We start from the raw sequence: 20,499 nt of genomic DNA on the forward strand, positions 1-20,499 counted from the left end.
AATCATATACAATGCTCTTCCATAAAGTTTATGTGACAAAAATAAATAGAACATTTTTTTAACAATTATTCTTTACGAAAAACTCGATTTTTCGAATATAAAGATGAGATCGGGCTAAATTTCAAGAGTTCTGTTATCTTTAAAACAGTTCTCGTACAGTGGCAATCATGTACAATGCTCTTCCATAAAGTTTATGTGACAAAAATAAATAGAAAATTTTTTTAACAATTATTCTTTACGAAAAACTTGTATTTTCAAATAAAAAGATAAGATCAGGTTAAATTTCAAGAATTCTGTTATCTTTTTTTACTGCAGTTATTTTTGTAACATATTATCTTGTAATTTTCTTTTATCGCATATCGGTATTGCAATATTGTCATCCTTAATCCCTTCGGACCGACAGAAAACAATATCGATCCTATAAAAGTAGCACATGCGCCCTAAAGAATATCCTTCAGCTTCCGCGTGTGCGAGGGGTGAAAACACACCAAGTTCTTATTCGAGAAATATCAGTGAACATGAACAGCCGATTCTGATATCCTTGTTAATACGTAATAGTGCATTTCGTTCTGAGAAAGATGAATACTGGCTTGGGGCACGATCCTTTGCCATCGTACAACATCACTACTCTCGGTGAGTTTGAGAGACGAATAATCCTTATATCTTTTTGAGCAAGATTTATTCTACCTCATATACGCGTGAGATATCAAAATTTTTTATTCATAAAATTATACGAGAAAAAAATAAACTGCTTTTTCTCATCTTTAGTCTTGATAAAGAAAAGCACAATAACGAGAAAACGTCTGTCATATGAATGAAAAGTTGTTGCACGTAGAAATATTGCCGCGTTGATGTGATTAGAAAGTTTATGAAAAGCAATAAATCAATCTATTGGTTCTTTTTCATTCTTTTGAAGGAAACACTGCTCTCTGCTTGTGGCAACAGCCGCAACATATTTTATTTCAGTTGGCAAACTTCTGCTTCGCACTGTCATATTCGGCACCGTCCTCTAGAAAGGGGATTTTGTTCATGCATTCAGTGTTAATCCTGGGTGAGTAATTAATAATGCAAATTCTTGTAAAGTATTTTCGAAGAAACTTGTCCCAAAATAATATTCTATTAAAAGAACGTGAAATAATTTGCAAATTTTATCGCTATTTGCTACTAATTATTTGTATGCAGTTTTATCACTCCAATCTTAACTTGCAATTATTAAATTCTTTTTTGATTCTATATATATAATATTTCTTTCAGGTTTTATGTTGCTATCAGGATGGGCTTGGCACGTGATATGCGCACCAGATATCTTCTCCTGGAACTTCAGCTTTCTATTGCTCAATATCGGTCAATTAGTCTACATCGTTTATCAGATGAGACCCATTAAATTTGATCCCGAATTGGAAGAAGTTTATCACGCGCTCTTTTATCCTTTCAAAGTAAATTTTTTACAATATTATTGTAAATTCGTAAATGATACATTTTCGAAAACGTAAAATGAATAATAATTCGAAGATAAAATATATTTTTTTTATTACAATTTAATTTTATCTTGAAGTTAATTCGCTTTCCTTTTTAACTCAGGTTTCACGATTGCAATTCAAGCGATTAGTATCACCAGAGTTTGCGACAATAATGTCTCTTCACGCCGGCGAGGCATACGCGATGCAAAACCTAACGAGAACAGATAGATTAGGTCTGCTCCTCATTGGCAAAGTTAATGTCTTGAGCGATACTAATTTTCTACATCCCATATTGCCCTGCGAATTCCTGGATTCACCGGAATTCGAAAGTTCCCGAGCTTCTGTCGACGATAAATTTAAAGTATGACACTTTGTTCATTTTATATCTAATTATTAAAAATCCTAAATAAAATTAAATCTTTCAGGTATCTATCATAGCGGCGAGTTCCTGCAGATATTTGTTTTGGCAAAGAACAGCTTTGGAGTATCTACTTGTGAAGGAAACTTATCTTGCAACTGTCTTAACCACGCTGGTAGCAAGAGATATCGCAACAAAGCTGTATGCTATGAATAACAAGGTATTATTTTTGATAAAAGAATAAAATTAACTTTTATACTTTTCAAAAATTAAATTATAATAATATATTTTATTTTCGAATTTTTATTGTAACAATCTAGTTCTTTCTTTTTCTTTAACCCCCTTTTATTTTTTTTAATTATATTTTTATAACTGTTTATAAAATTATATACTCTTTTAATTAATGTATAATTAAATTAATTAATTTATGTAATAAAATATTTAAGAGATACATTATCTGCTTACTAAATTTTATTCTTTAATTTTTATTCCGAAATAATCTTATTGATATCTTAGATAGTTACAGACAAGGGGTCACACTTGGACATTCGTCTTCCTACGATTAGCGCTGGTTTAGGCATCAGCGGCGAATATAGAAGTCCTCGAGCTTACAGACAGGCATTGATCCGCAGGAAAGAAACTAAGCCGACATCTAACAATAGTACCTATTATTTAACACAGTAGATTAAATTAAATAATCCAAATTATTCGTTTAAAAAATTCTGTATACTAATATACAAATTATTTAAAAAAATATTTTATTATATTGATTTGTATTTATATTAATTGATTTTTATATTAATTGATTGTATTTTAGTTAGCAACGTCAAATCCAAAGAACGCGCGGCGAATAATTTAACGAAGAAGGGTGCGCCGAACATGGAACCTCTTCCGGAACTACCGTCCTGCGATGACCTGGCCTCCAGCGGCGTGGAGAGCTGGTTGGATTCTTCCAGCAAGTATCACAGTTGTGAAATCGTTGACGAGGAATAGCATTACGCTTCCTACTCGAATTACGAGAGTTTGCTCGGCGATGCCGAGGATACCGAGCACGATATACAGCTCTTCGACTACAAGAACACGGATTGTTGGAGGTCATATGACGACTAACGATAAAAAAAGTGACGGCAAATAAAAGCGTACGCTTTTACTTCCGTTCACACTGTTGGACTTTAATAAAACCGCCAAGACGGTTGAATTTTAAAATATTTAATACTACAAATATCATAATTAGACATCCCTTGAATTTCTGTTAGCAAATTCATCATCAGAATTCATCGAAGAATAGATTCCTACTAGCCGCAATATTGTACGATATATTCTGTAAGTTTGTGTGTTGCCCAGCAACGAAATTCGCAACGAAGGCACCTTTTGAAAAGTATGCATATAATGTAAATTTAATGCTTTGTACATATTTGTAAATATTCAACTTGACGACGAACTCGGAGGATGGAAATTCTAGTCTGAGAAAAAAGGAAACGATGCTTACGAAAATATTTTAATAAATTTTCGAAAAAAGCTAAATGTAAGTAAATCTAACATTTATAAGTAAATGCACACAAATACGCCTATAAAAATTTTTGTAAATATCAAGATCGATCAAAGAGGATCGAGTTAAACAAGAATTTCTTATTAAAAAGATTTTTACAAAAAATATAGGAAAAATACTTACACATAACATATTTAATTAAATTTTAAAGCAACATATTTATAATTAAATAAATAAAAACTTAGAGTAGCGTCAACAAAAAGCGTCTTGTTATCTCAATACTATCGATTATTTTTATTTCATGATTTTATCTTTTACCAGCTCCTAGATGTTCTAAAAAAAATATCTTGAAAAGAGTGTAAAAATGAAAAATTAATTTTTATAAATATTTAAATATTTATAAAAATTGTGTTTATTATCATTAATTGTACGTTGTTTGGTTTGCATTGTTTTAATTCAATTGTCAAATTTCCCAGGAAATGTTTTCTTTAATATTTTGATAAATTTATATTTTTTTATGCATGTTACACAAACACACACACACACATACACATCATAAAAAGAGCTAAATGAGAGAAGAATACAGCAAACAGAAGAAACTTGAAAGTAAGAAGCGAAAAGGAAGAAAAAGAAAGATAGAAAGAAAGAGTATTGTTGCTGGTAATAGAAGAAAACCATTTGAAGGTCTTTCGAATGAGACTCACAGAGGAGCAATCTCTTTGGCTTCGAAAAGAGGGTTGACAAATTGTGGTGCCATCTACGCGGAGGGCGTGGCGCTAGTTCCAAGGGTGGTTTAGTGTCGCGAGAGACCCCAGAGGCGCATCATCGCACGGAGCGCAACCCCCCGAGAGTACACAGTTTCGCGCCCTCGGATCAGGGTGGCTAAGAGCGAGAGGAACGCGCGCTTGAGCGATCGAGCGAGCGTGAGGGGGTTGAAGGTGGGCAGGTGGGCAAAGTGAAGAAGGGGCGACGAAGAGAAGGGGTGAGGAAAGCTCCGTTTCGGGTGACCAACAAGAGAGCAAGCCTGGCGTACTCCGCGCGTACATCGGCGTGCGGAGATTCCGCGCGGAGATGAGCGTATGAGTGGTGTCGCCGTCCTGAATGCCTCGCTCTTCCTTCGATGACGTCGTGGACGAGGAGGATTCCGTACGGAGAGCGGCAGAACGTCATCGCCATCTCCACCATCGGCAGGACGAAGGACACATCGCCATCGAGGACCGTTTTCCATCGCTTCTGGCAGCAGTGACCATGGCGTCAGTTTTGCCGTGTAAACAGTGCTCCAGCGAAGGATACGATCTGTTTTCCAGATTAATGATGCTGTCGTTGTGCCCCTGCTGACGAGCGGACGGAACATCCGGTGCGTTGAAAACAAGGGATGCTGGAGAGAGAGAGAGAGAGAGAGAGAGAGAGAGTGTGTGTGTGTGTGTGTGTGTGTGTGTGTGTAAGATAGAGAGGGTGAGTATGAGAGAGAGGGGAGAGAAGGAGGAGAGAGATGAGAGAATGTCGAGCAGCTTCCAATGAAGCTACCAGAGGAGAGAGTGTTGACGATAATCTCATTTTTTTCGTAGCGTGTGATTGCGTTGGAAGTTGATGGAGAATCGTGAACGAGAGAGTTGATAAACGTGTGATGCGTGAATGTTATTGATCAATAATATGATGAGAACACGCATCTTGGACGCACGGTTGTTGACTCGCGAGGGATTGTAGCGTAAATCATCGGTTGTACTCCTTATTCCTGTAAGTTCCTCTGATTTCGATGTAGTGGCAAGAATATCTTTCCAAAAAGCTTCAGGAGAGTTCTAGAGAGAATGAAAGAGAATGAATAATATGTGATTGCTATTGATCCAAAGTGATGCATTTAAGGCGTGTATGTGTGTGTATGTGTGTGATAGCTGGCTCTTAAATATTGTGAAAGAGAGAAAAAAATCTTTTAATTTCATCACCTTTAATTATCTGTATAGACAAGTTATAAAGATTGAGTTCAATTGGTTTGTAGTTGATGTAAGAATACATGATGTTCTGATTTACGAAACGCTGAAGGGGATGATTCGCGTTTAAAGAATTTCACGAAAGTTACGAAGAACGACAATGATTGTTTGAATTGATGCCATGTCGCAATCAGTAGAGCTTAATTGGGTTACGAATGAAACGATTGATAAGCAAACATTGTTAATGATGGTTGAGAGTGAAATGTCTATTCAACTTGCTGTCTGTATGTAGTGAGGTGCTTTGTAATAACGATGAGAGTAATGTGACAATTATTTAAAAGTGATAACTTTGTGATGAAATAATGATATTTTCTTTCACTTCTTTGACAAAGTTATATTCTGAAATTATTCTAAATTAATAGAAGCTTGAATTGTTTCCAATTCAAATTAATTGTGAAATATGCATCCGCAGAGAGTTCTCAATTAATTTTTAACAAAAATTTCAGTCAAAAACTCTTTAATTTAAATTAATCGAGAAATATAAGACTCTTTAATGGTGATTTATTTCAAACGCGATTCGAGTGTTTAAAATTTAAATTTAAAAGAGAATAAACTTTTTTTATACGCTTGTTCACTTTTTGATATTACGTGAAAGATTAAAAAATCTAAAAATTAATTCGAAAAAAGATACTTCTTCGCGTTTTATTAATTAAATTCTAATTCAAATTAATGACAAAGTAGCTGGGCGCTTATAATCACTTCGCGCGAGTTAATCATGAAAACTCAACTAACTAGCGTTAACTCGTCCGAACTTTGTAATACCAAGAGAGACAAGATTGTGACGCTTGTTTATCTTTTTAATAGTTCAATGAAGGATTCTCGTTGATTCCCGCAAATTCCGTGTAATGTTTCAGGCATCTGCGACGAGGCCGCGAAGAAAGCGAAGAAATGTTTCGTTAAAAAGCAAATTAGAGCAGACTCGCGATAATTATTGTGACTCTATTTGTGGTGAGATCTACGTGAGATCCTCTCCTTGCGTAGCAAGCTTACCGAGAGATTACAAAAAGTAACTGATCGCGATGGTATCGCGTGCAATGATGTTCGTTCGCATCGCGGGTTTCGACGAGGACAGAGGAAGCCCAGCGTCTTCGTGCTCGCTGCTGTCGTCGCATACTCACAGTAGACTGAGGTGTATCATCCTGCACTTCAAAAGACATATCGCTTATCCACCATAAGGTAAGAAGATATTAGCGTTTAAATTAAATAAATCGGAGCATGGTAACGATTGAGTCATTCGATTGAAGAGATTGCAACTGAAACGACATGCAAATGAAACATTAGACGTAAGTTGCAAATAATGGAAGAAAATACATCTTTTTGCAAAAATAAAAAGTTGCGTTACAAGAGAAATTAAACACTTTTTAGCCATTAAGATCTCTATCTCTTACGTGATAATCTCTCTAATCGTGGTCGCGTTCGCGTTGTCTCGACGCGAAAAAAAAAAAGGAATTAATTGTGACATGCGACGTTAGAGCATTTACCTGTTGCTTTACGTTCGTGCAAAGAGGCGACGAAACTTGCAAGTAACGGGCGGCTAACTTTGTAATTCGTAGCAATTCTGCGAAACTGGACATTATCTTTCAGTCGTTGAAGGTAAACGAAGATGAGTAATATTTTAGTAAAAGAAAATTTAATTCTGAAATCGCGCAAACTGATTTAATTGTGAAAATGTCAAAAGTATAATTTGATTTTCATGATACAATAATATAGGATATGAATTTATAATCTAATCGAAAATAAAATTGTAATTTAACTTGGTCTCCACGCAATCAGATTTAATTATAAATTATTATTAGCATAATGACTAGTACAATGTTGAATAATTTAATATTTTACGTTTATAAAAACTGGTCAGGCTGTGCGATACGCTTTTGAATCTCTCACAATATGACGCAATATTCATATATTTAAGCTTGCAACTGCACGTGTATCAATTTTGTATTCTGGATATGAGTAAGAAAATAAAAAGAATATATCTGTCTCGTTGCTAGAATTTGAATTCGGATCACGTTTCGCTGAAACTGGAGGCTATACATATATAGTCCATTTGCCGACACGTGTGTCGCAGTGTGTAGCGGCCTTTAAGAAGGAGGGTTGCACGTAGTAGACCGCGTGGTTCCTCCGTCACCGTCGAAAGGGTCGATAGCCCTCTCTCCCTTCGCACGGCGCTCGCGCCAACCCCACATTATAGACAGTTGCTTTCAGCTGTTGGCTATTTACTACGGGAAGAGACTACCCCATCAAAGTGTTTTACACCATAGTCATCGACCTTCATAGTTTGGGGGACTAAATCTCTCTTCTTCGTATCATTGATACGCATTATTCCAAATCGTTTCGAATGAAATCTCGTAAAATTCGAAGATTTCTTTGCACCCTGTGTTCGTTCCTTCTCTCCCGTCTGGGGGTTAAGATTGCCACTTTATATGGTAAGCAGTATCGTGCTTCGCAAGTCTCGGGAATTTTACGCTTAGCTGTAGGTTTTACTACTTGTCTGAGGAGTAAGCTCTTTACTACTCACTTAAGTACAAAAGGATTTACGTACCCGATAAAAAGCGATTTGCTGAACATCAAGCATTGTTAATGCACAATTAATCTATAATACTTAAGAAGAACTTGAGAAAAAATTTACAGTTGACAATTAATATGTGCATAAGATGAGAAAAATATAATAATCTCACACTCAAAAATAATAATCTCACACATGATTCTGGTTTGCTTATAATGTAATCGCGAATTCTAGACTCAGAGCTCGAGAAAATCACACGAAACAATTTACGTGCGATAGACTCGCGCACGATAAACTTGACGGGGCAACAAGTGTTTCCGGCGCAAATCCAAACGCAAGTCCAACATATTCCAGCGAAGATCTTCATGACATGGCAAACGGCATTTTTGCAAGAATTAAAATTTGCTTAATTTTTTGCCGACATTGCTATTTTTTTAAATTTTTTATCACTATTCTCTTCATTATTAAATCTAAATTCTATTATGTGGATCAATTTTTTTTTAATTATTAATTTTTAATAAAATTTGTCTGAGGAATAATACAATTTAATATCTTATTTATGTTGTTTAAATCCAATTAAAACAATAAAACGGTAAAAATAAACGACTGTTTTTAATTAATCTTTGATCAATCTTTAGTGTAATTCTTAGTGCAGTCTTTTGAAACTTAAAAAATCAAAGATTATTTATCTATCAAATCATATCCATAAATTTCCAAATACAATATTTCATATACTGAAATCACAGATAAAATAAATGCAATAATATTCAGTGTGAGGAGAGAAATCGCGGATACAATAGCTCACGGGAAATTCCGATGATGGTAGGAAATGAGCGAGCCATTTCCATGCAGAGCATAAGAAATAAGTAATTCCATCAGCATAAATTGAATTGTCTGATCAAGCGTCGCAGTTCTGTCTTCTATGACTTGTTGGTTACGATTTGAGTGAGATTCAGAGGATAGGAGAGTAAAGGGTTGGCTTCGGACTCTCAATATGCGGCTTTAATCTAATTCGAAAGCTGTCCGACAAGCCACCGCAGTCCATCGTAAAACGAATCGGGAGTGACAGAATGTGTTCGCTCGGTAATTCCAGGGTGATTTTCAGAATGGTCACGTAACGTTATCGCTGTTGAATTTCAGTCATTTTTCTCATTTGCATTTTTATTGCCCCCTTTAATCTTTTTGACTTTATATCAGATAATAGAATGATAGAATTAGTTTTTAAGCGATCGTTTGCATATTTTCTTTTATAATGTATATATTATAAATAGAAATGTATCTTTTGCATGGTTATAGGCTATAGTATAGGAAATTTAAATATCTATGTTGAAATTTTTTCCCCATATTTTCAATCTTCCAAAAATATACTGCAATTAGTGGAAGCAAAATCAACGTTTTCTATACCGCAAGCCGACATCTTCGAGGTCGGAACAAAGTGGCAAACGGAAGTAAAATCTCAAGGAAGCTTGTCGTCACGCAAGCCATATCTTGCCCGTCGACAAGATTATTTTCATATTTTCAGGAGACCTAATTTACATACGGACTCACGGTATAAGCAATAAAAGAGAGCATATCGGTCTCTTCGTTTTTTCCCGATACATTATCGATGCTAATCTGTTGGCTCGAATCGAGGGAAGCCAATTAATGTGATTTGAATAGAAACGCGATCACATTTCACGATCCGATATTCGATCTTCTGAAATATTACTGTATATTATTCTACTTTATCATTTCTTGATCTTTCGCCAATTTCGATTTATTTTTTTCAAGCAAAATTATTAATTTTGTAACACCAAAATTAAATCTAAAGAAAAAGAAAAATGCAATATGCAGTTATTTAAAGTAGTCGAGATAAATAAGACACTTAGCACATATCGTGCATAATATACGTATAAACATGTTTGAATCGCGTGACTCTATGAGATTACCATGCATTTTTCTTTACACCATCGACCCTTTGCGAAACTTTTTCTGAAAACTCTTTTCAGAATCAAATCTGAGAATGAGTTCGAGACATAAAAATTCGACACGTTGTAAATGTGCAAGCTGCACACGTTGCAAGGCGGCCTTTAGAGCCTAGCGTAAATCACCACACCCTGTTATAATGTCACGTGATTTACCCTGACCCAGCCGAGCCCACATAGAACCCGCGAATAAGTCTTCTGGGGCGATAGTGAGCACGGTAAGTCACGAAAGCCTCTCCTCCGCTTTCGTGCTTAATTAGCATACGAGCCAAGTCGATACAACGGCACGATGACCTTGAAACTTTTCGTCTGCCTGTTAAGAGGTATCTTCGGTCAATTCGTTCGTTTCGTGCGAATTGCCTCTGCAACGTCATCGAGTGAATCAATCGATCAACACAAACTGGAATACAATTGAGGTAACATTGAATAGTAGAAATAGTTCAGAATCTCCTACGATAAATAAATGAATAAAGACAATTCAATTTTTTAAACCCACAATAATAATCGCAAGATTTATATGCAAAAATCAATTTATACCCGTGTAATATTTTTTTTATGCAACTGTACAAAACACGCAGCTAAACAAATTAATATTACATCCGTGAAGTATTCTAAAATAAATATACATTTTTACCTTTACAATTATTTATAATGTAAATTGAAATTTTAAATAGAAAAAGATTATACAATGATAAAAATATTCTACTCAAAATATTTATGAAATATATTATTAGTATAATTGGAACTCACACGGCATAGCAACTAGATGCAGCAACTGATGAAATCTATAGTTGAAATCTCGCCAGTAAAGCCGATTATCTCTGGCTACTTCACGTTTCCGTTCGCGAGAAACGGCTCACGTCACAAGAGAGATTTAAGCTAAAGGATATCAAGATACGATCAAACTTGTATCGCGGCGCGGTCTAAGCCGCGAATTAGAATTTGCATAACGAAACGGACGAGCTGCCCTTGCAGCAGGCAGCAGGCTTAACTCTTTAGGGATCGCACGAACGCGAAATTAAGTTAATACGTTTAGGGAAAACTAGACTGTGTATCACAGAGATAAATCAAGCTTTAACAGTATAATGGTTTACCCTAGATGTAATTAGCTCCAGAATTCGTAATATAATACGACCTATATAACCGCTATTTTAAATACATATTCTACGTTGACTATTCGGAGTATCTCGGTCATCAATTTATAACTCTTTTCAAACGAGAAAAATATCTGACGAAAAAAAGTACTTATATTTATATGCACTCTTTTACGATATGGCACAAAATGTTGCAAAAATAGATGAAACTCTCATTCATAAAGTGAATAATAACTAATTAAATATAGTCTTGGGTACAGATTCTGGATACATATATCACTCTCTGTTCTTTCGTAGTTAAATATAAAGAATATTCAACTGTAAAAAAAGAACTGTCAGAATCATCTGATCTATAGTTACCCACGTGTATTCATGTCTCCTACGTATCCTGATCTTGGGTTCCAGTTTACACCTATTGTACGGTAGTTGAATCAGGCCGGAAAGGGTGTCCTAACGAATTTCCGTTCGATGGAACGTAGTTCCGTTAAGCGAAAGCGTGGCACAGGCCCACCTCGGACGGAAATATCGAAAATCGAATAATAATATTGAATCATTCCGAGAGCGGAATTCACGCTTATTGGCGCGTGCTGTGTCAGCGGAAAAGACTTTTAAACGACATTTCTGGCTGGTTGCACAGCTCGCATCGATAGCAGCGTCCTTCGCAATAAGAGATAATCGAAATTCCTCTTTGCGTAATTTTATTTTCTTTATTAGTTTTTATAAGATTGCGCAAACCGACGACGTTTTTATTAAGTCGATTCTGAATCAACGATATAGATTGCTTTTCTTTACGGAAAAAGGAAATGTGTAAAATTATTTTAATTTATATAATTTGATAAGAGAGATTTTATTATCACATATATATTTCTCTTTTTCTTTTTTTTCGTATAAAAATAGATATCAGTATTTTCGTTATCGTTAGATACCTAGTTTCTAATTCTGAGCAAGAATTGCATGCATTTATTATTCTTTTCAATCTGAGAAACTTATTAGAATGCAATTTGGTAGTTTTAGCTTGTATAAGAAATCACATGAAATTGTTGGATCAAAACGGCAGCAAGAAATAAACTTTATATGAAATGAGTTTTGTATAAAACCTAATATCTTGTTTTATCGTATAAAAAAGTTATGCAGATCTTGGAAGAGAGAGAGAGATCTATAAGCTGGCACACCACGTGCCAAGAGGTTTTGTTCGGTTTCGCGGTTTGGAAGTCATTCGCGCATTTTCGGGGCACAGTTCAGCTTGAAAGCAGATAAGATCGACTTTTCTGGGCGATGACGTAATCGATCCTTAACTGCATGCTATTTTCAGGTTTTCGCCGTTTGGTCAGAAAATATCCCGCGAAATCTTTAGGCCGGCGCGGCGGCGAAACGAAATACTAAAGTCACGCAGCCCTTCGGCGTGACCTCGAAGATAATAAAGCTCAGATATTGCATCCCAAATCACGAACAGCCTAATCAATATTCCAAGTTAATCGCACAGTTGTTTGTGGCTTCCATTGTAAATCTGACAGTCAGTGATTAACTGTAATTTCGATATATTAAGGGCAAGAATATATAGTATCTACAGCACTCTGAAATTCAGTTCAAGCGTATCTGATATACGGTTAGTGAATATCGAAAAATTGTTCGTACGAAGAAAAATCCCTCTGACTCAAAATACGACAGTAATTGGTCGCTAACGTTCGTTTGGCAATCAAGATTTTAGATTTTGGCTAGATTCTCGTTAATCGATGAAGAGATACACACTTAGTAATATATTAAAAATATCTTCTCGAAAAATCTACAGCATTCGATTTTCTTATTATCAAGGGGAATAAATTGTTTTATTTTTTAACAATTTTAATTATTGTAAATTTTCTATAAGATTCTTGCAAAATAACATCAAAGTATATCTCTTTACAACCATGAAAATATTTAAATAGAACATATATAATAAGAATTGACAAATATACATTTTTAAAAATCAACATTTAAAGGGGACCAACGCTCTTGGTATTGCAGAGGTCGATGGTGATGGCACGTGTCACGCGCCCTCGACAAAAAATGGCGAACACGACTGATTCACCCACGACGGCCGGCGGCAGCCTCCTCTCGTCCTCGACGACGACGCCGTTCACCACCTCGTCGACATCGGCGGCGACCTACTCGAGCGAGGGTTATACCCTCAACTATAGCGGTCTGCCCAGTCTGGGCGGCTACTCGCTGGACGACCTCAACTACACGGAACTGTGGCTGGACGTCTGGAACGGCACCGAGGTCAACAACGTCACTGAGAGGCTGAACGCGACAGTGTTGATACCGGGTGGCTACTGCGACGAATGGGAGGCCGCTCAGCACAAGCTCTTCCAGGTGAAAATTCGCTTTTGAAGATATTAAAGTTAAATTTAATATTAATAACTAAGTTAATAATAAAGTTTAATTAAATATAGCCGGGATTAAATTGGATCTCCTTTAAATTTTTGATGCAATATTGGATTATCAATGTCTTTTTCTCCCTTTTTAGAGAATTAAAAAAGTTTTAGTAGTAATTATATTAATTTCAGGCAGCGAATTTATTTTTTGCGGCTGCGTTTTTGGTGCCGCGCTCGTTCAAGGCTTCCGTCTTAGCTCTTCGCACATTTCTCACGGCGGGCTTTATGTTGGCGGCTCTCTGGGCCGGAATCACTATCTGTGCCCTGGACGCTATGTTGTGGTGCTTGGCCCTCGGTCTGCTGAATGGTATTCACTCATTGATACTCGCCTGTCGTTTCCTGCCCCCTGCTCTCAGTCCTGAATTAGCCGAGCTTTACTTGAAGCTCTTCAAACCCTACAAGGTCAGCAAAAAACACTTCCAAGAGCTAGCGAAAGAGGCGAGAATACTTAAGCTGGATTCCGATCAGACGTACGCGACGGAAGGAATCACGCCGGCAGATAAAAGGCTGTCCATTCTTTTACGAGGAAAGTGAGTATCCTTCTTTTTAATTAAAGATTAATTCTTTCCGAATAAAAAACGTAATTTTCTGTAAAAGGAGACTAATCTTAATAGAAGACTAATTAAAATTGTATTAATATAGAGAGACGCTGATACTTTTTTATATTATCTCTATGATTTTCATAAAGTGAAATTAATATCGAAAAGAACAGGATCCTACAAGATCTTTTCATAGTCTTTAATTGATCTATTTATTAACTGCATTAATCCATTATCGTATATTGAAGAGAAACGATTTTACTCAATTTCTTTTTTGTCGAGCGTAGAAAAGTCGCTCGTCGCGTAGTTTCGATATTAAATCCCGCTCTCGATTCCAGACTGAAGGTAACTTGCGACGGGGCACATTTGCACTATATCAGAGCTTACGAATTCGTCGACTCACCCGAATGGGAAGCCGTGCACGAAAGCGACGCCGACGTCTTCCAGGTGACAATACGAGCCGAGGAACCTAGCACGTATATCTGTTGGACGAGAATGAAGTTGCTCAGGGTGCTCCGGCACAGGCCGCTGCTCAAGATCGTTATCAACACCCTCATCGGTAAGGACATTACGTCCAAGTTGTACGCCCTTAACGAGCAGCTCGCTGGTGTCGCGACTGCCAGTGAGAACGCCACGTCGAATCCTTACAGGGGAGTCTCGAGAAGCGTCAGCGTCGATGCCGTTAACACGGAAACCGCTGGAAGGGTTCGATCGACGACTTGGACGACGCAAAGGCGGTACAGCAATCCGCGTAATGACAGTGAGTGTCGTAACCTTTTCCTTGAGATATTAGAGATGACAGTTACTTTATTCATATCCTTTGTATTGTAGACCTTGAATTTTGATCTTTTACGTTGCAAAGGTTCCGATATACATTCACGTCATTTCACATTTACTTCATGCAATTTAGTGTATTATCTACCCTTCGCCATAATATTCAATAATTCGATTTATAAAACTGGTCGTTTAATCGGCACGTTCTCACAAGTTAGATGTTAGATTTTTAAAGGCGAAGAGAAAAGAGAGTTCAAGTATCAAGAGATGCTTGCAATTTTTCTGCCCTCTACCCTTCAGGGAATTCCCCAGCCCGGCATTCGCATCAATATTGGCAGCCGGTGGTGGCCAACCATTTTCCGCCGACTTCGCCGTTCATTCAGAGCCAAAGCCTCGGCTACTCGTTACTGCCGCAGGGTGTTCAATTCTCGCCGCCTCCACGAGCACCCGCGCTATCTCACTCTCCCGTGGCGCGACAGCGAAGCGGGGGTGCTGGCGGCGACTACACCCTGCTACCTCAAACACCGAAGCTCGAGAGAAAGCGATCGAGAAAAGGGACTAGAGAGGTGGGTCGATGTCATTCTTTGACTTCATTACGTTAACCTCATTATGAAGATAATGGCTTGATTGCCTTTTGACGCAAAAGAGATGCAGCGACTATTTTTAGATATAAACGAAACAAAAGAGACAAGCACAATTTTTTAAAACAAATTAATCAAACGCATAAAAATTTTATCATAATCATTAAAATTAAACGATATTTTTTTTAGAGATTTTTAATTTTAATTAGACGTCACTTTATGCTTCTAAACTAAGTATAAAATATATCTCAATAAAAGTTAATAATTTCTATTTTATTTTAATCTCTCTCTTGATATATACGGAGAATGTCACGTATAATAATATGTGATATTGTTTGGAAGAGAACAATATCCTTATCGCGTGCCATCATTAACGCTTCTCCTCTAAACAATCAAACTATACATGTACTGCACTATTACAAGCTATTGCAGCAGTCCTGATTGTCATTCCAAGTGTACTTTATACGCTACGTACACCTAGATATATTAAGAGGAATTTGTGGACTTACCTTTCAAGCAAATTTGCGCAGCAAATGTGCATGAATTCTCTAGTGTGCTTAAATGCACTGTAATTATAGTTTCCAATCCTAACACTAATTATATTGTCTTATATGTTTATTGTTATGAGTGTTTCTCCATATGTTTGCGTTTATCAAGGCTTTGACCGATTTAGAAATAATAATTGATCCATTTCAGCAGCTTAATAAATAAATATCTAAATATCGTGCGCTTCCAATAATACATTGCATATATAACAAAATAAAAATATCTTCTAGTATTTTTAAATAAAAATTGCCATTTTACTGCATTTGACTCGCTGATCTGTCAACGCGATATTGTCTGCGTTGTCGAATAAATAATTCCACGTCGTCAAATCGATCTCTTTTATGCAATTTCGCATGAATTTATAAAATAATGATGTTCTCCACAGGTGACTTTCGAGACACCGGTATGACGCTCAGTTAACGGGGAAGGTCCTGCCAGCGTGCCTCTGCTTTCACTGTCGCCGCAACGCTCTGCCTAGCCCCGTCGTGGTCTCGTTGTCACCCCTGAAACACACCGCAAAACTCACTCTTTAAACTTCCGCGTGACATCAACGAATGGCCTACCTCCTCGAATGGGAAGGGAGAATGCGACGATCTCGGTACGAATATACTTTTTCAGATACCAATGGCAATTTTCTTGGTACCGCGTTAATCGTAAGAGAAAACACGGGAAAACGAAGTTGTTGCGGGTGCAGTTTTGGGGTGTGCCGTTTGATTTTCATATCCTGCAAGTGCCACGCCTTACATAGACACGCACGCACGTGAAATCGAAACCGCAATGAGACGGTGGAAACAATTCCGATGTTTCTTCCGAGGATCGGAACGATTCGTCGGAGATGGGACTCGAAAGGGGACGTGAATTGTTCGTGAATTAACGTGGAGAGGTGGAGTAAGCGATGATGAAGAAAATCGTAAACGAAAGACTAAATATAGAATTTATTGTATCGATGAGCATCGCCTCTCTATGTACACACACCTTTACATCGACTGTGATTACAACGGATATAATTATTAAGTATTTCAGAGAAACGCTGATTATATACACATACAAAGAGACACGTGCGTTAATTAGCTGCCGCGGTAATCACACACGCATAATCAATCCTAATCGCTTGCGTGAATTCAGGTGTCCTCCGTTAAAGTGTGTGATACGATTTTCAATTTTGAATAATCCTGTATATTTACAAGATTCCTATTTTACACAGATTTTTTATTTGTTTTATATTTTTTTCGACATTTTATACGATTTCTGTTTTCGATTTTCTGTTTCGAAAGGTTTCCGTGAAACCTTTTATTTTTTTTTATACAAACGTTTGCTCCCTGAAATTATTGAATTTTTATGTACTTTTACAGTATTATATATATATACCTTTTATATAAAAATAAAATTATATTATATAGCGAAAGACATCTGAATAGCACAAATTGGGATCGTTGTATAAAATTAGTGCATAAAATGCATTCACGATAAATGTGATATGTCGAGAAAACACGCAGCAGATTCTATCCGGCGAACTGAAAAAAAAATCCATTTGCACTCCCTTAATCAAATATAAAAACGCGTTAAATAAATAAACAGAAAAAAAATCGTAAACGAAAGAACTAGAAAAGTGAAATGGAAAAACATGCCGAATAACCCAGGAGTAAAACAATAAGTGCTTCGTTAAAAAAAGCCTGCAATAAAGTGCTTCGAAAAAAAGTAGTTGATGGCGAGATACAAATTATAAAACAAAGTTTAATTATTCACGCAAATTAAACGGAAAAAAATATGCGTTGTGCATAACGTAGAAGAAAAAAAAACATGTGTGTTTGTATGTTTCTATGTTTATATAATCGCCGCGTGTGAGAGCGAGGCTGTAGAAGATCAACAAAGACGCACAAACGATTAAACAAAACACGTGAAGGAAATAAAATTAATTAAAACGGCTGTGTAGAGTCGAGTGTAAATGTTAAACAATGCAAAAAATGGCTGTAGAGTATTGTAACGTTACGAAGGAGTGTGTGAAGAGTGTGTTTCAAGAGGCGCACGTCGGAAAGGATCGCCGTTGTTCAAGTAGAAGTTACTTTCGTCAAATCAGGCGAGATATCATTGTAATATTCTATCGTTACGTAGTTGCTTTTGTAACAACTGGACATATATATATATATATATAGCACATCGAAATATAATAACTTTATATATTTATAATAATCGAAATTTTGGAAAGACTGAGTTTGCTGACTGGTATTGTAAGTTTGTTAGTTTTGAATAATATAAATTTGCAGTATATCTCTCTAGATTTGATTAATTATAGCAGTATATATTTGTCGAATCTTTTTTAGGATTAATTTGTGATTCCGAGAAAACTTCTTTGCAAGACTGATCTATTTTCCGACGTAGACACGAGCCTAAAGTACAGATGGATTTGTTTGAGTGATCTTTGTCGACGTTGCGTCAAAAGAGAATAAACGAAAGCGAAAGAAATTGCGCGAGAAGGAAACTGCAGCAGCGACACATCAACATCAACATTGTATATTATTATTATTTACGATTACAATATGTTCGTTGACTATTATGTTAGAAATATATAAAAACTACATTGAAAAATGTGAGGTGTAATATTAAGAATGAGTCAATTTATCCTGATTCTGACTTTCGGTTTTTCTCGCTATTATTATCATTTATGATAGAATAATTTAGTAATTGCAAATAAAAATTATATAATTTTTCAAATTAATATTCTAATAAATAGAAAATATATAAAAATATCAAATCATATAGATGCAATTTATATAAAACATAATACTTATTTAAAAACATAGAGAATATTTTTAGAACAATATAAATTATCCATTTAAATAAGCATATATCATAAATTAACAGTGTCTTTTAAATATCCAAAAGATTATCATATAAAATATAACAAACAAATAAAAAGATATAAATATTAAAACTGAAATTTTAATTTATCGTTAGGATTTGTTTTTAAAATTATCAAATTGTAATACTTGTTACAAAACAAGTAATATATGACAATCAATGGTTTATTTTTATTTGAACTCCTTTGTCATCGAACTCATATATTTTTAATTCCTTATCGTCGTCATCGTCATCAATATAATCCTTATCTCGCGGAGAATCTACAACATGTTGACGCTGATGGGAGTGATACTTCTTCTTTTCCTTTTTTTGTGGAAATTGTATGACTATGACATAAGGTTTATCATCCTCAAATGTATCTGAATCCTCATAATGCGGTGCATATCTATGTAATAATTAAAGTAAGTCAAAAGAACAGTTAACAAAACAAAACATATCAAATTATTAACTAAATTAAGTAAAGATAAAATTTTCTTAAACAAATATTACTGATTTTACCTGTGATAGTCTGGTTCATGGTGGTGATATTTAGGCGGTTCTATTTTTTTAGAATGATAGTGTTTTGGAAGAGGATGCCATCGTGGTGGTCGCCGTGAATGGCGATTGTAAAATTTATATGGTCTTACAAATTTATATGTTTCACTAAATTCCATTAATTGCAATATTAAGGCAAAAAGCACAATAATCACAGATAGCTGGAAATCATTATTATTTAATTAATATCGATTCTCGCAACCGAGGAAATGTTTATTCTTTTCAGTATTAATTATAATCTTTTTAGTATTAATTAATTAACTTACCTGCATTTTCGTGTAATGTAGAATATTCCTTTAATTAATACAAATCTCTCTCCAACGCACTTAATCCGTCTTAATTAAATTAGTAATTAAATGAATACATAATTGATTTGTACACATGTACAGAATGACATTTCTAGATTCTTTTTATCATCTCTTTTTTTATACCAACAGATATTTGTTAATTTACTTTACAAACAAAAGTTTTATATCACATTTAAAAAATGCACAGATATCACTAACGACAAGTTTCATCGATTTTAGATTGTTATTAATATTGTGTCAATTTGTGTTCTTTCCCGAAATAAAATTCAGGACGCATAAATCCTCGTACATCACTGAGATTTTGGATGAAGAGAAATGTTCGCGTGGCCGGATAAAACTTGAATGGACCGAAATGAAATCGATAACTCAAGTCTTCGAACGAGCGACTTTCTTTTATATATTCCCTTCCATTTCTTCTATATCGCTAAGACAATACATGTATAATATGTAGTTTACACATGTCGTCCTAACACTGAGATCACATTTATTACAATTTTTTTCAATAAAGCAGATTGTTAAGCAAAATATATATTTAAAATATATATTTTTAAAATGTGCTTTTTTCTCAAATAAAGAAATGGATAAAATAAATTATTTGACAAATCAAATTATATATATCAAACGGCATACAATTTAAATCAATGAGAGAGAAATCAATGATATTATCGAAATACATAATAATTAAAAATATGAAAGATTATATTCAAGCAATGTCATGCACAAATTGCATATATGTATGTGAATTATGTTGTACTAGTTATTTTCTCGACTTATAGAATATTAATATTGTTTGTAATTTTGCAGATACGCGCGTAGATGATCGAACTGGTATAAGAATGTTAGATAAAAGAATTTTTTTGCAAAGTAGCTACCAACTAAATATTTTTACAAAAATTTTTAAAAGTTTTTATAAATCTAATATATATTGTAAAGTGCTTTTCTATATTGAGAGAGATATTTTTCGTCAATAACGTGTATAAATTAAAATTAAAATATATTCCTATATATTTATAGAATATATTATTTTGTTAAAATAAACGTCACACACTCTCTTAAGAAAGTGACAGCGTAAAAGAGATGTTTAC

At 35.3% G+C, this 20,499-nt stretch overlaps 3 protein-coding genes across 4 annotated transcripts; 2 read left to right on the plus strand and 1 right to left on the minus strand.

Moving 5' to 3' along the window:
• Positions 1–476: 476 nt before the first annotated feature.
• LOC145942499 (popeye domain-containing protein 3) lies at positions 477–3,514 on the plus strand. Of its 2 annotated transcripts, XM_083049290.1 has the most exons (7): positions 477–633; positions 917–1,051; positions 1,255–1,436; positions 1,582–1,821; positions 1,886–2,038; positions 2,335–2,479; positions 2,636–3,513. In XM_083049290.1, exons 1-7 carry the CDS (start codon positions 579–581, stop codon positions 2,809–2,811), a joined length of 1,086 nt encoding a protein of 361 aa, XP_082905416.1. In that variant the 5' UTR covers positions 477–578; the 3' UTR covers positions 2,812–3,513. The 2 variants fall into 2 exon arrangements, with proteins under 2 accessions (XP_082905416.1, XP_082905418.1); XM_083049292.1 differs by lacking the exon at positions 917–1,051 and having other exon boundaries at positions 2,636–3,514.
• Positions 3,515–3,832: 318 nt separating this feature from the next.
• Positions 3,833–18,327, plus strand: LOC145942646 (popeye domain-containing protein 1-B-like). Its single transcript, XM_083049572.1, has 7 exons — positions 3,833–4,664; positions 6,150–6,471; positions 12,864–13,211; positions 13,406–13,803; positions 14,151–14,572; positions 14,887–15,152; positions 16,099–18,327. Exons 3-7 carry the CDS (start codon positions 12,870–12,872, stop codon positions 16,120–16,122), a joined length of 1,452 nt encoding a protein of 483 aa, XP_082905698.1. The 5' UTR covers positions 3,833–4,664; positions 6,150–6,471; positions 12,864–12,869; the 3' UTR covers positions 16,123–18,327.
• A 363-nt stretch (positions 18,328–18,690) lies between these two features.
• Positions 18,691–19,897, minus strand: LOC145943026 (uncharacterized). Its single transcript, XM_083050217.1, has 3 exons — positions 19,373–19,897; positions 19,071–19,267; positions 18,691–18,957 (listed from the first exon to the last, which is right to left on the minus strand). The coding sequence occupies exons 1-3, from the start codon at positions 19,376–19,378 to the stop codon at positions 18,729–18,731; spliced, it is 432 nt and encodes a 143-aa protein (XP_082906343.1). The 5' UTR covers positions 19,379–19,897; the 3' UTR covers positions 18,691–18,728.
• Positions 19,898–20,499: the final 602 nt, after the last annotated feature.

Source organism: Prenolepis imparis, unplaced genomic scaffold (assembly GCF_030444845.1).
Source record: "Prenolepis imparis isolate NDT839.2.m4 unplaced genomic scaffold, iyPreImpa1.0 SCAF_11, whole genome shotgun sequence".
In the NCBI taxonomy this organism is placed as follows: domain Eukaryota; kingdom Metazoa; phylum Arthropoda; class Insecta; order Hymenoptera; family Formicidae; genus Prenolepis; species Prenolepis imparis.